This window comes from Xyrauchen texanus, chromosome 40 (assembly GCF_025860055.1).
Source record: "Xyrauchen texanus isolate HMW12.3.18 chromosome 40, RBS_HiC_50CHRs, whole genome shotgun sequence".
Classification (NCBI taxonomy): domain Eukaryota; kingdom Metazoa; phylum Chordata; class Actinopteri; order Cypriniformes; family Catostomidae; genus Xyrauchen; species Xyrauchen texanus.
This window is the reverse complement of record NC_068315.1, coordinates 2,868,378-2,884,060: the sequence shown is the minus strand read 5'-3', so window position 1 is coordinate 2,884,060 and position 15,683 is coordinate 2,868,378. Positions and strand designations below refer to the sequence as shown.

The window sequence follows — 15,683 nt, the reverse complement described above, 5'->3', positions numbered from 1 at the left end:
TATCAATTCATTGTCACAGCATAGAGACATATCAAATGAGTTAATGAATGCAAAAATTCTTTAAAAATGGCTTAAAAAAATGGTGAACAGTTATAGGACCTACATAAGATATACACTTAAAAAAATATTTAAATATACATTTTAACCCAAGTTCTTAACGTTGATTACAAAAAGTCCATGAACATGTTATGCATCACCTATCAATTTATTTAGCTATCTAAATAAGTAAAATGTCACACAGGAACTTTGTCATTGTAAAAATGAACCATTTCGCTAAATTGAAGGGACGTGTTTCTTTCTTAATTTAGCAGAATAAATCTTGCAAACTTTACATTTTTTTACATTTGCATTTACATTTACATTTATGCATTTGGCTGACGCTTTTATCCAAAGCGACTTACAGTGCACTTATTACAGGGACAATCCCCCCGGAGCAACCTGGAGTTAAGTACCTCACTCAAGGACACAATGGTGGTGGCTGTGGGGATCGAACCGACAACCTTCTGCTTACCAGCTCAGTGCTTTAGCCCACTACGCCTCAGCATTAAATAAAAATAAACAAATAAAAACCACTACTGATGAGTTTTCAATACAAATACAAATGTTATCCTCTTTTGGAAAGTTGTGGAAACATAGTGGATGGGGTATAGCCCCAAAGGGCATTGGCACTTATTGCTTTTGCAGCTTTTCCTCCTTATAATCATTATTATTATTCTGCCATGGGAGTCTATGGCAAACCTATGAACCATACAGAGTAAAATACTGAAATTTGGCACACTGAAAGGGGTGCGCATGGATTGCACCCATAGCAAATTTGGGACCTCTCGGACAAACTCTATAGCACCACCACCAGTTCAAAAATGCACTTTCTGCAAAATCTTTTAAACTTTTTGCCCTAGAGACCAAATATTATTTTTTTTTGTCTGATTACTTTCCTCCTGGTGATTGAAATGGACACCCTCTTGGATTGACATTTATTTAACTTTTCACACTTACCAAACTTTGTTCGATTCGCCCACAAATGGCTCAAAATTATCTCCAGAAAGAACCACACAGACACGACAAACCTAAATTTGAATTTTCGTAATTGTATAAAAGTTACACATAAGTTTCCATTGAATGTCACAAAGAGAGAGAGAGAGAGAGAGAGAGAGAGAGAGAGAGAGAGAGACGATTCCTGCGCACAAAATTGAACGTGACATAAAAAACAGCGTAGTGTGGTGATGTCACAATAAGCCATTACTTGTTGAAAAAAATTGTCGGAAAGCTTGCCCATTTTAAATATAGCACAACTTCTGCCACACTTCTGAAAATGTCATTCAGTTAGTAGTGTCATTTCTTTTAGTTACTCCCTAAAAATAATGCTTAAACATGACTAAACCCAGAAGAGAACTCCAGGCATGAATAGTTTTACCATTGTTGTTCTCGCAATCTTTACCTTGCCCTTGTCGAAGTAATTGATGATCTCCTGGTAGAGCTGGTCTTTGAGTTGACACTGAGTGGTCGCCTGGTAACCGTCTCTCTGCGTCAGGTGGGCGGCACATGCCTCTTCAGACCACTGAACAAAACATCACAATTACACTCTTCAAATACACTGTATTAAACTTCCAGTGACCTTGTTTAAAGCATTTTAGTCTACCGTAGTTCAAATTAATGATCACTTATTTAAAAGAACTGTAACTACTTTTAACAGAACTTACTATAAAAAATAGTAACACACATGCACTTTGAAACACAAAAGCATTATTAATCTCTAAATCCTTAAAACAAGATTTTCCCAACCAGATTGTTCTTTAGTGGGATTGTTTGTTGATTAATAGAAATGTGGTAACACTTTACAATAAGGTTGTATACGTTTATAGATTAGTAAATGCATTAGGTATCCTCAAGTAACAATGCATAATTACATTTTACAGCATTTACACATTTTTATGAATATAATTCGATAAATATATAATATTAATGGATCATGTTAGTTCAGAATGCATCAACTCTTGATTACATATACCTAACTTTAAATGTCAGTGTTCATTGTTAGTTTATGTTAACTAATGTATGTTCATAAATCACAAATGCGTTATAGTAAAGGGCTACAGAAATACCAATGTTCTTGTAAGATCACAATGCATTAACTAATGTTAACATTCACATATTAATAATAATAATAATAATAATATATATATATATTAGTATGGTAAAAAAACAATATTTTAGCCTATTTTTTAAGATGTACACATTTCAATTGCATAACCAAATTCCATCACTTTAAATGGTTTAACTTATTTTGTTATGCTTTATTTTAATTAAAAGATTGCTCAATTAAATTTGATGGAATATTATATTGAAATGCATAAATCCTAAACTTATTTTTGGAGTGTATGTTGCAATTAACATTAACCAAGACTAATACGTACTCTACAAGTATTGTTTATTGTTAATGTTAACTAGTGAAGTTAGTATTACATAAAATAATTTTTAAAAACTATAAAACATATTTACTCATATGTATTCATATTATGGAAACCGATGGAGTGCGTACTCCAGGTAGGGAATGAGGTTTTGCCCCAAATGAAGGAGTTCAAGTACCTCGGGGTCTTGTTCACGAGTGAGGGGACAATGGAGCGGGAGGTTGGCCGGAGAATTGGGGCAGCGGGGGCGGTATTGCACTCGCTCTATCGCACCGTTGATCACTGAAAAGAGAGCTGAGCCGAAAGGCAAAGCTCTTGATCTACCGGTCAATTTTTGTTCCTACCCTCACCTATGGTCATGAAGGTTGGGTCATGATCGGAAAGAACTAGGTCACGAGTACAAGCGGCCGAAATGGGCTTCCTCAGAAGGGTGGCGGGCTTCTCCCTTAGAGATAGGGTGAGGAGCTCAGTCATCCGTGAGGAGCTTGGAGTACAGCCGCTGCTCCTTTGCGTCGAAAGGAGTCAGTTGAGGTGGTTTGGGCATCTGGTAAGGATGTCCCCTGGCCGCCTCCCTAGGGAGGTGTTTCAGGCACGTCCAGCTGGGAGGAGGCCTCGGGTAAGACCCAGGATTAGGTGGAGATATTACATCTCCACACTGGCCTGGGAACGCCTCGGGGTCCCCCAGTCAGAGCTGGTTAATGTGGCTCGGGCTAGGGAAGTTTGGGGCCCCCTGCTGGAGCAGCTGCCCCTGTGACCCGACTTCGGATAAGCGGTTGAAAATGGATGGATGGATGGTATTCATATTAATTGAATAAAACTTCAATACATTTAAAAAAATGTATTGAATTTTTGGTATACCCACAACACACAGTCCCTCAGTAGTGAAGTAGTACTCGATTCACAAGGGACATGGAGTCCCACACAGCAGAGCCGAGCTGCTGACTATATTAAGTTTGTTTGTTGATTCTGAAAGGTTTTGGCTCCATTACTGGTGCCAGTTTCCAGAGCTCATCTGATAACACTGATTCATGCAGCCACACTGTAATATCCATTATAGACTCTGTATAGAAGTGATTACAAAGGAGACAACTGCAGATGTTTGGGACTCTTGGTTTGATATTTGCTGACCACCCACTGTGAAACGCACAACATAACAAGCGATCTGATTGGCTGGAGTAGATCAGCTGACTCTCCTGACATGCGCTGCTATTGGCTGTCACGTTGAGATGGTGTATTGTGCTAAGGGCCCTGACTGAAGTGATTCACTGTAGTGTAAGTGTAACTGCCATTTTACGCAACTGTATTGCACAGCGGGGTCATGCACCCCAGGAAATCGCATCATCAGCGCCGAGAGCGAACATGTGGACTAGTAATCCACAACCAAGACTTGTTTTCAGTGAACAAGACGCCATATGTGTGTTCCTGGGGTGTGTTTGTAATTGTTTGCAGGGTAAGTGTTTAGAGCTTGTGAGTGTACACTCACCTAAAGGATTATTAGGAACACCTGTTAAATTTCTCATTAATGCAATTATCTAATCAACCAATCACATGGCAGTTGCTTCAGTGCATTTAGGGGTGTGGTCCTGGTCAAGACAATCTCCTGAACTCCAAACTGAATGTCAGAATGGGAAAGAAAGGTGATTTAAGCAATTTTGAGCGTGGCATGGTTGTTGGTGCCAGACGGGCCGGTCTGAGTATTTCACAATCTGCTCAGTTACTGGGATTTTCACGCACAACCATTTCTAGGGTTTACAAAGAATGGTGTGAAAAGGGAAAAACATCCAGTATGCGGCAGTCCTGTGGGCTGAAAATGCCTTGTTGATGCTAGAGGTCAGAGGAGAATGGGCCGACTGATTCAAGCTGATAGAAGAGCAACTTTGCCTGAAATAACCACTCGTTACAACCGAGGTATGCAGCAAAGCATTTGTGAAGCCACAACACACACAACCTTGAGGCGGATGGGCTACATCAGCAGAAGACCCCACCGGGTACCACTCATCTCCACTACAAATAGGAAAAATAGGCTACAATTTGCAAGAGCTCACCAAAATTGGACAGTTGAAGACTGGAAAAATGTTGCCTGGTCTGATGAGTCTCGATTTCTGTTGAGACATTCAGATGGTAGAGTCAGAATTTGGCGTAAACAGAATGAGAACATGGATCCATCATGCCTAGTTACCACTGTGCAGGCTGGTGGTGGCGGTGTAATGGTGTGGGGGATGTTTTCTTGGCACACTTTAGGTCCCTTAGTGCCAATTGGGCATCGTTTAAATGCCACAGCCTACCTGAGCATTGTTTCTGACCATGTCCATCCCTTTATGGCCACCATGTACCCATCCTCTGATGGCTACTTCCAGCAGGATAATGCACCATGTCACAAAGCTCGAATCATTTCAAATTGGTTTCTTGAACATGACAATGAGTTCACTGTACTAAAATGGCCCCCACAGTCACCAGATCTCAACCCAATAGAGCATCTTTGGGATGTGGTGGAACGGGAGCTTCGTGCCCTGGATGTGCATCCCACAAATCTCCATCAAATGCAAGATGCTATCCTATCAATATGGGCCAACATTTCTAAAGAATGCTTTCAGCACCTTGTTGAATCAATGCCACGTAGAATTAAGGCAGTTCTGAAGGTGACAAAAGAGCAACATTTGTCAATTGTAACTCCTCCAAGAGCTTTCAAGAGACAGCCACCAAACTTGGTACAGACCTTCAAGCTGTTCTGACTCGGGTTGCTATGTCTTTTCTAGCTGAACGAACTTACGGTTTTCCTGTAGCGGACAATCGAATATCCCAAAAATCCCATTGACTCACACTGTTAAAACAGGACAAGATTCTGTCTTTCTGAGGGTTTATTTGACTAACTATCTCACGATCTTTCTGAATGTTCATCCATCCATCCGTCCATCCCCCCAACATCAGTTTTACTGAATTCAATCTCCAGGTCTTTTGGGAAAGTTCTTATTAACATATGAGTGGCTCTAGAGAGAAAAATCTGCAGGGTTGCAGTGAGGACAAGTTGTTGTCTCAGCGTGTCTCAAACGCTCCTTGACTTTCTCACAGTGTGACATCAGTGCTGTTCTCTCAGCAGATACTGTCATGATCAATAAACCCACTAAGAACATTTCTATAATAAAGAGCAGGCACTGCTCAAATGGAGAGGTAAATGACTTGAAACAAAGGGGTTTCAAATTTTACAGAGCCAGGGCCACCCACCTAGACTCTGAGCAAACCCAGGGACTGCCAATATTTTATATATATATATATATATATATATATTATAAATAGATAATGGGTGGAAAATATCAAGACTTTTATTTTCTTGGTGTGCTTTTAGTACAACGACACTAAACAATATGTGTGTTTTTGTATAGATGAATTATTTCTGAATGACAAAGTGTGTGTGTGTGTGGGAGTGATGATCTTGTATGCAGAAGAACACAGAACTGTGGCAGGCAGCTGTTTATGAAAAGAAGCTGCGTGGGTTTCAGATAACGTGGTGTTCCCGTGTTCACTGTGACAGCCAATTTCCTCATCAAATCATTCCTTAAAACCCCAAACAAATCTCAAATCCACTACAGAACACAAATCCTGAGTCCAAACCAGACCTGATTAAAGAGAAAGTTGATATGTAGAGTAGGGTACAATGTGGCTAAACCTTAAGGAAAATTAGTGTCTCAAGATTCAAGACATATATTTATTGGTATTGAATATTGGAATAATGGAGTATAGGAGGCCTCGGGGAAGACCCTGGACTAGGTGGAGCGATTACATCTCCACACTGGACTGGGAATGCCTCGGGGTCCCCCAGTCAGAGCTGGTTAATGTGGGTCGGGATAGGGAAGTTTGGGGCCCCCTGCTGGAGCTGCTGCCCCCGCAACCCGACTTCGGATAAGCGGTTGAAGATGTGTGATCATTTGTGTGAAAAGAAATAACACCAGAAGGTTGTTTTGAATACAAATAAAAATTTTATATAAAAGGCGGTGAGGGGACCTTTTACCCCACACCTGGGGTAAATGGCTCCATCACTTGGGGTTAAAGTCCCCAGAGAGTTTATATTGATATAGTGTACATACTGGGGCACAATTATAGAGCGCAATTTTTCAACTTAGTCAAATACTTTTGAGACAGCAGGATGCTTCTCAAACGAAAAGACTGATAACTATTTAATATGCAAATAATAAAACTAATTGCAATAGAGTATGCAAATATAACAAAACTGAATTGCTGTCGTAACATTTTAAATGGCAAATATTATAACAATGCAAGTCAAAAGGGAGATATTCATAAATGTCATAAAAAGTATTGATTACAAAGAGCAAAAAAAGGATTGGACACCTAACAGTAACATTATCTTAAAAAAAAAAACAATCGAATCTGCATGTTAAGTGGTTCGAGCTGAATTTATTGCAGAAAAGTATAAAAATAGAAGACTTGAAAATATCAATACACTGCTGCCTTGCAAAAACTTTTTTAGTTTGAGTGTCATACATGAGATTTGTTCTCGAACATGACCTTCAATTGACACCAGGTGCTATTCACAGCACACATTTCTTTAACTACAGTAGAAACGAAACACCCAGAAACATGAATTACTCTTGACTTGGTGCTTTCAACAGTGAGCTAAATCTGACCAAACCTCCCTTTGGGGATATCCTCAAAAAATAAAGAATAATGTTTTTAAATGCTAAATATTAGTCTATGTCCTCGTGTGTGTACCTTGAGGAGCTTGGCGTGCAGTAGCAGTGTGTATCCGGCCTCTGTGTAGTTATCACACTCTTTATGCAGGTCACAGAGTTTATACAGATACCTACACACACATACACACACACACACACACACACACACGCACAACCAAAAAGCCATTGCAACAATCTACACACAATATCCATTTCAAAATCAGTAAATAAATAAGAACCAACCATGAACCCACAGAGGTCACCCAGCTCAGAGCAGCTAAAGAGTTTAGATTTCAATTGAAATTTTTCACATAAAGATGTTGCTCTCTATACTTAAAACTCACAACAACAAAGTATCCAATAGATTATGTGATGAGTATAAAACCACTCACCTGATGTACATCTCTTCTCTCTCGATCTCCTTGTAGAAATTCTGCAATAGAAAAGCCGAACGGTCACGCTCTCTTAACATATTCATGTTAAATTGAAACCATTACCTCAGTAAATTTCAGATTGTGACGATACATGAGGGAAGACAAAGAATCACAAAGGATGACATCCATCATCCACCGTGTGCCGTTGATTTCTGCACGTCTGCCCGGAACCGACTGGACTTTAAGAATCATGTTGAAGTCATGAGGAAAATTCTGATTATACGTTCAGATTTAATGTGTTTTCAAGTCTCAGTTCCCCTTTGCACCAATGTTTTGTTTTGTATTTTTCCCCTTTTCTCCACAATTTGGAACGGCCAATTCCCAATGCGCTCCAAGTCCTCTTGGTGGCGTAGTGACTCGCCTCAATCCGGGTGGTGGAGGACGAATCTCAGCTGCCTCCGCATCTGCGACCATCAATCCGTGCATCTTATCACGTGGCTTGTTGAACGCATTATCGCGGAGACGAAGCACGCGTGAAGGCTTTGCACTATTCTCTGCGGCATCCACGCACAACTTGGTCTTGTATTTAAAAACGCGCCCCACTGAGACCGTAGGCCAATTTGGCTGCTTATGAGACCTGGCTGGAGTCACTCAGCACGCCCTGGATTCGAACTCACAACTCCAGGTGTAGTAGCCTGCGTCAAAACTCACTGAGATACCCAGGCCCCCCTACACCACTGTTAACATACAGTATGTTCATTATTTAGATATTCTTTAGCTGGATTGCATTTATAGTCATCCAAAAATGTTACTTATACATTACTTAAGAGGTTGTATCTGACTGCGGGAGAGAGCGCGGTGAGGCTCGTCACCTGGGTTGTCATTATCTCTAACACCCGTTTCGTGTTATAGTGATGGCGGAGGGAGACCGGAGAAGGGCACGAACGCATCAGAGGGTCTGAGAGAGACACCAGAGAGTTTTGGTTGCATGTGCCCGTCATATTACAGAGTGAACCCTCAAAGACTCATTTGTGTGCATGTTTGGCCACTAAGAGCTGTTTTTGTTCAAGATTTGTGTGACGCTGAAGGAGTAATAAAACACTCACGTTGACAGTTCGCTGCCTCCTGACTACTCCACTGCCAAGAAATTACAAACCTTGTTACAAGATTTAAAATGCACCCACGAAAACAGTCTGGGAATAAGACGTGAGTGACGATTAAAGGAGAGGAAAAAAACATTTGTAGTCCAGTGGAATAATTCATGGGATAATGTTAATTTAATCAGTTGACAAGACATGTTAGGTTTATCGAGATTATAAAAATGCTTGTTTAAAACATGTGTATCAAGTTCACAGAATCATACATTCATGCATTATGAAACACTTCCATACGCATATTTAAATAACTCACACAAACATATATGCTTTGGAAAGCACAAACAAATACACATGAAATGCTTGTACTCATCAATGTGAAACGCAGATCGATAAACTTACATTACACTCACATATACACATTCACTTACGAAATGCTCATGCATACACACAAACTCAATACAAGCATATACACCTATAAAACACTCATGCATGCATACAAACCCTTTGCATGCATATACACTAACAACACATTCATGCATATTATTCATGCACATCTTACATACATTAACTCATGCTTATACATTATTTTATCATTCACAATATGCATACATATATACTACTCTACATGCACACATACTTCTGAAATTCAACGCAAAGATGTAGAAGATGAATTCCATGTAGGGATACATGCAGTAGTCCCAACAAGCATTTTCTTATTTTAAATGAAACTGTGTTTTTTTAGTTGGTAGATCTTATTGAGTTGGTCATTTAAAAGTAGATCATCACACAAAAAAGTGTGGACACCCCTGATATAGAGTATACAATTATTTTAAAAATATATATATATTTTTAAAACTTCAAAATGTTACTCTCACATTCTGAAGGTTTTAGGAGGCTGCTAATGGATAGACTAACTTAATACAAATTATATTTTTCCAGTGTGTGTATATATATATAGTGAGGTTTAGAGATTTTTTTTTTTTTCCCACAAATATTCATTTGTACAACCATCACACTGGCAGCTATTTATTTATTTAAAATAACAGTGTTTGTTATGAAAGGTATAACATGCAAATCAATTTAATGAATGCTCAGAAGCCAGAGTTTTCAGACGATCCCTTACAATCCCCTGGGCGAATATCCAATGAATATGGGACTTAACTTTATCCAGCTAAATTGTTCTGCCATGGTCAAGAAGTAGATTTGTATTGTCCTCATTATAGCCTGTAACTACAAAAAACACTAATAATCTTTAAAACTAGTAAGATCACTCTTAAATTCATGTTGGTTTTGATGGAGACTTCATTACACACTTTAATGCTTTCCATTTAAATATTAAATCACGTGCACATATATACAACTTTAAAGAATGTGTCTTTGCGTTAAAATTTCAGAAGTATGTGTGCATGTAGAGTAGTATATATGTATGCATATTGTGCATGATAAAATAATGTATAAGCATGAGTTAATGTATGTAAGATGTGCATGAATAATATGCATGAATGTGTTGTAAGTGTATATGCATGCAAAGGGTTTGTATGCATGCATGAGTGTTTTATAGGTGTATATGCTTGTATTGAGTTGTGTGCATGTGATGAGTGCAAGCATTTCATGTGTATTCGTTTGTGCATTCCTAAGCATATATGTTCATTTGAGTTATTTACAAACGAGTATGGAAGTGTTTCATAAATGTTTGCATAAGTTACACCGTATAAGGCACCTCACACTTGAACCTTAAATGCACGAACGCATGCATACACACACACACACACACACACACACACACACACACACACACAAAACAACTTTCAAACATTCAAAAGGTTTAAACAAAATTAATTGAGTCACATCATGATATTTTCTCAGAGTTACTACATTTGACCTGAAGAAAAAAGCCTTTTCATTAAACATCTGATATTATATATATATATATGTATGCCTTGAACTCTGAAAATAAAAATATGTTCATCATAGTGTAGATGATGTGTATTAAATTAACTGTTTCGAGTGAACTGTATTTTTTGTATGTATTTTTGAGAAGGGTCATTGACCCACATCCAGTAGTTGCTCACATATAATGAAATTCCTTTATGGAATGAGAGTTTTATCTCAGGTTTCATTCTCCTCAATAATGTAATATACCAATTCCATGTGTGTGACAGCACATGCATGTGTGTGTGTGTTTTCCTCACCAGTACATTCACAGTGCAGCTCATGCGGTTCTCCTTGTTCTCATCGTGCATGATGGTTCTGTAGTCCAGAAGTCTCTCCAACAGACGGACCACCAGAGTCACAAAGGTTTCGCCACTTTTAGCCAGATACTTGTGTTTCCTGCAGTTCTCCAACAGACTATAACATACAAACACAGACATGATGGTCACATTGCCGTCCAACATCCCTACAGTCCATGTTAAAGACAACATGACATGCATTCAAATGCATTTCACTTTTGAAATGACACTGAGACAGAGGAGCTGGACATATTTAGTATTTACAGGGTTCCTACACCTATTGACAGCCATATTTCCATGACTTCTACAGTTTTTTGTCTTTACTGAATAAGGGTTTTAAATGTAATTTTATAGAGATTAAAATCACAGAGTCAATCTAACCAATTAAACATTTTATAGCTGAGCAAAACTAGAAACATGTATAATGAACATAGACTTTCCATGACTTATTAGGATGTCCTAATTCATGGGATTGTCTATATTCAGTTGACATTTTTCAATGTGTCACTGAAGTGTGTGTGTGTAGATATATATAAACACACACACACACACACACACACACACACACACACACACACACACACACACACAACACACATTCACCCTAAACCTAACTCACCCTAGACCTAACCCTCACAGAGAACTCTGCACTTTACATTCACACACACACTTAGTATGAGTTATAGCTATTTCCTCACGGGACACACATGTCCCCACAAGGTCAGATAGTTTACTATCCTACGGGACATTTGTCCACACACATGAGTACAGAGAGACACACACACACACATACACACAGAGACACGCACGCACACACGCACACACACACACACAGAGACACACACAGACACGCACACACACAGACACACACTCACAGACAGAGACACACACACACACACAGAGAGAGACACACACACACACACACACACACAGAGACACACACACACACACACACACACACACACACACACACACACACACACACACACACACACACACACACACACACACACACACACACACACAGAGACACACACACACACACACACTTTTGAAATAAAGTCTCCATTCTCTTGCTATGGCTAATTTAATTGCTAACACTGTATGTAATAATTACAATTTAATAATATTATCACACTTTTTGCAACTTGGTTGTAAAAGACCCCCAATAAAATAATTGTGCTCAAGTGATTTTCACTTTTCTTCAACATCACTTGTCTCATATTTCATCTCAAGCATGCTCTTCATTCACAGTTTTGTCCAATTGGTTGAAAAATGTCCAACTCTTGAAAAATCTTTATTTGGGCAAAAATTGTTTTGTGTGGTGGAAATTATGCCACGATTTATAATAAAATGTTGCAATAACATGCAATAATTTGTGTATATATATATATATATGTGTGTGTATAAAAATCATAGTTTAATATTGAAAGTGTGGGTCTGGGACAAGGCTAAATCAGTGAAATCTATACATAAATGTATTGTACCATAAGTGCCAACAATAAATGATAAAGTCCTGATAAAAAGTGTCTGTGATCAGACATTTGTAACTCCAGAAATCACATAAAGTAATATATGGGGGCTTTCACACTAGCACTTTTGGTGCGCACCCCAGTTCGAATGACGTCAGAGTTCGGTTCGTTTGGATGATGTGAACGCTGTCTTCCGAACTCGGGTGCCGTACTCGGGTCCGCTTAAAAAGGTGGTCTGGGGTACGGTTCATGTGAACTCCAGTACAGTTCGCTGCTGATATGAACGCAATCGAACCAAACCGCGGAAGTGAACCGCTATTGATGACGTATAATGTGGTCGTCAGTCTCACACGCTTCACTTTCAAAATGAGTGGAAAGGGTTTACTTTCGTGCGTGCGTGCGTGCGTGCGTATACACTTACCTTGACGAAAAGCGGGATTGACGCACACGCACTTCAAGCAGAGAGATTATTTCTGCTTGCCATCGCAAAAAATTGTCTTCGGCGGACAGCCCGCTGTCTTTTGAACGATTTCAGTATTTTTGCGGCAGACAGACGCAAGTGTGTTTCTGTATGTTGATGTTGAAAACAAAACCAAAGGTTAAAAAAAAGAAGAACAAATGTGAACCGAGCAAGTCTATTCACTGAATTTTGACGCCTTTTCATTTCGCGGTTATCAAGCAACACGATTACGCACCAGCTGCAGCTTGATGACGCAAGCGTACCGTGGTTCGGATACAAATATATAATGTGAACACAGTCCATCGGGGGCAGGGGGGAGGGGGGAGCAATCGAACTCGGGTTCGGAACAGGCAATCGAACCAAGTGTGAAAGCCCCCTATATGACTCCAGTAGTTAAACACATATCTCAGAAGTGATATAATAGGTGTGGGTGAGAAACAGATCAATATTCAAGTCCTTTTTTTACTCTAAATCTCCACTTTAGCTTTCACTTTCAGATGTAAAAGTGAAAGTGGAGATTTAGAGTAATAATTAAAAAAAAAGACAATAAATAATTGCCAACAATAAATGATAAAGGCCTGATAAAAAGTGTCCGCTTCAGTTTAAATGTGCATTTCACACAGAACAAAAAAAAATCTAAATCTATTAAGTTTTAATGGGACATAAAATTGCAGTTGAATTGAAGTTGAATACCCAAAATATAAATTAATAAACTAAATGCAACACATTGTATATAAATAAGTTTCATTCATCTTTTTGTTTTCTGCTTGGTTACAGAATTCACTAATTATATAAACATCATCATCAGTGTGTGTGTGTGTTTAATCAGCTCTCACATCTTCTGAAACAGGAGTTTGTATTGCTCGTCTCCTCTGCCGCCTTCCACCTCATGATCCAGCTTGGTGATGATCTCATTCTCAAACTGCAATTAAACACAGCAGCTTAAAATAACTAGCATGGCTAATTGTTCATTTCAATAGCGAGGTTCCTCCACTCTCTCCTCCTCTGTGTGTCAGTAGTCAGTAGAGAGTAGTCAGTTTATATCGCGCACACAAACACACACACACACACACACACACACACACACACACACACACACACACACACACACATACACATACACACACACACTGTGAGCACAAGGTTTCAGCTCATTACCAACACTGAACTTAAAACGAGAGAGACGGCTGGAAGTACTGGTAGTCATATGGGTTTAGAACAACATTATGTTAAGTAAATAATGATACAGTTTTGAGTGAAATATCCCCTTAAGCAGGTCATTGTGTTGTGGGTGGACCTCGGACCCTCTGGGCGGTCCGGGGGAATGCTCCCCAATAAGCATCAATTGATACGGTATGCATAAATCTGGTATACTTTGAGAGCAAACTTGAGGTTAGATCTATGAAAAGCTTGTCCGGAGAGAAAAAAGGACATTTAAGTTACATGCTCAAGTAACATGTCAAAGTTTATATTGTATATCTTTCTAAAATGATGACCGATGCCCAAACTAATAGTGTTCCTGTGCAGAAATGTAAACGGCACTGTGTGAGGAGACTATTGTCAAATGATCATTATTTTATGTTACGTATGGTTGTCAAATAAACAAAAGTCTCCATCGCCATCATTTACAGCAAGGGTGCTCGCACTTCTATGGAACGAGATCTACTTTTTCCATCATGTTATTGCAGCAAGATCTACCATATACAGTAAAGGCTATACATTATCACAATATCACAATAGCAACATTTCAGTAGTCTGTAGTGAAATTTGAAGATTGTCAATACCAGCTTCAATACCACAACACATAATAATACTGACTTTGTTCGTTCTGGAAGAATGGTTTCAAGTTTTTAATTATTCAAGACTAGTAAACAGTCAGTAATAAAACAGCAATGAATAGAAATAGATAAAAAATAATTGTTCATCACACACACACACACACACACACACACACACACACACACACACACACACATATATGACACCTGTCAATCAAACAGGACACAGCTGTTACTAGATCGCTAGCGAATTATAAATTTACCCATTCTGGATTATTTTCAACAGCAGAATGAGAATACGAACTTTGTAATAAGTAGCACAGGACTAGCCAATCAGAAATATAGCCGGTTATTTTTTTGTTATTGACGTTTAAATCAGTCTGCTTGTCCGGTGGGGCAAGTAAAATTCTCTTAAACTGTGAGCCATCAAAGAAGTGAAGCGCTTACCTGTGTTAAACTTGCTCCTCAGGTGCTGAAAATAGTTACGTTGTCAGAACCGCTTGCAATCACGTTAATGCTAGATCATTGGCTCCAGTGTGTGTTTGTGTGTGTGTGTGTGTGTGAGCATGTGTGCGTACAGCAGGGGGGCTGACTGACTGGGAGTGAGAGATGCTTTGCCGAAGCAATAGTGCGAAACACAACGTTAGGGATTTTTAATGTTATTATGAGTAGTGTAAAAAAAATGTGGGTTATTAGGACAAATTAGGGCCGCCACAATCTAGGTAATTAATGGGAAACACTACTGTATCATTATTTACTTAACATAATGTTGTTCTAAACCCATATGACTTACAGTACTTCTGTTGAATACAGCAGACTTTCAAAAATCAAAAATAATGCAAATGTAACATTTAGGTATGATAAAATTAGGCCATATGGATCATGCTCTAAAAAAGACCAAAAAAAAGCACCATAATGCTATTTGTGGTGAATAGACCAAAATGTAAGCTATTATGCTGAAGATATTCTGTTAATCACACACAGTGAATGAATCGTACAAACTTCTTAAATGTTGCTCTTTGTTCCTGAACATTCTGCCTAACATCTCTTTTTGAATTAATCTGGGGAAAAAAAGAAAAATGTCATATAGGTTTGAAACGGCATGAGGTTGAGTAAACATTTTCATTTTTGGGTTAAAGTGATAGTTCACCTAAAAATTAAAATTGTCTCATCATTTA

The 15,683-nt window shown here is 38.8% G+C and overlaps 1 protein-coding gene across 1 annotated transcript in view; it reads right to left on the bottom strand.

Moving 5' to 3' along the window:
* The window catches only part of dock1 (dedicator of cytokinesis 1), a 308,833-nt gene that overhangs the window by 51,934 nt on the left and 241,216 nt on the right, over nt 1–15,683 (bottom strand). The window contains exons 34-38 of the mRNA XM_052112963.1: nt 13,564–13,649; nt 10,757–10,913; nt 7,486–7,526; nt 7,134–7,224; nt 1,439–1,558 (exon numbers count right to left, since the gene is read on the bottom strand). Of these exons, the coding sequence (XP_051968923.1) occupies nt 1,439–1,558; nt 7,134–7,224; nt 7,486–7,526; nt 10,757–10,913; nt 13,564–13,649 (495 nt within the window). The remainder of the gene's footprint in view (nt 1–1,438; nt 1,559–7,133; nt 7,225–7,485; nt 7,527–10,756; nt 10,914–13,563; nt 13,650–15,683) is intronic.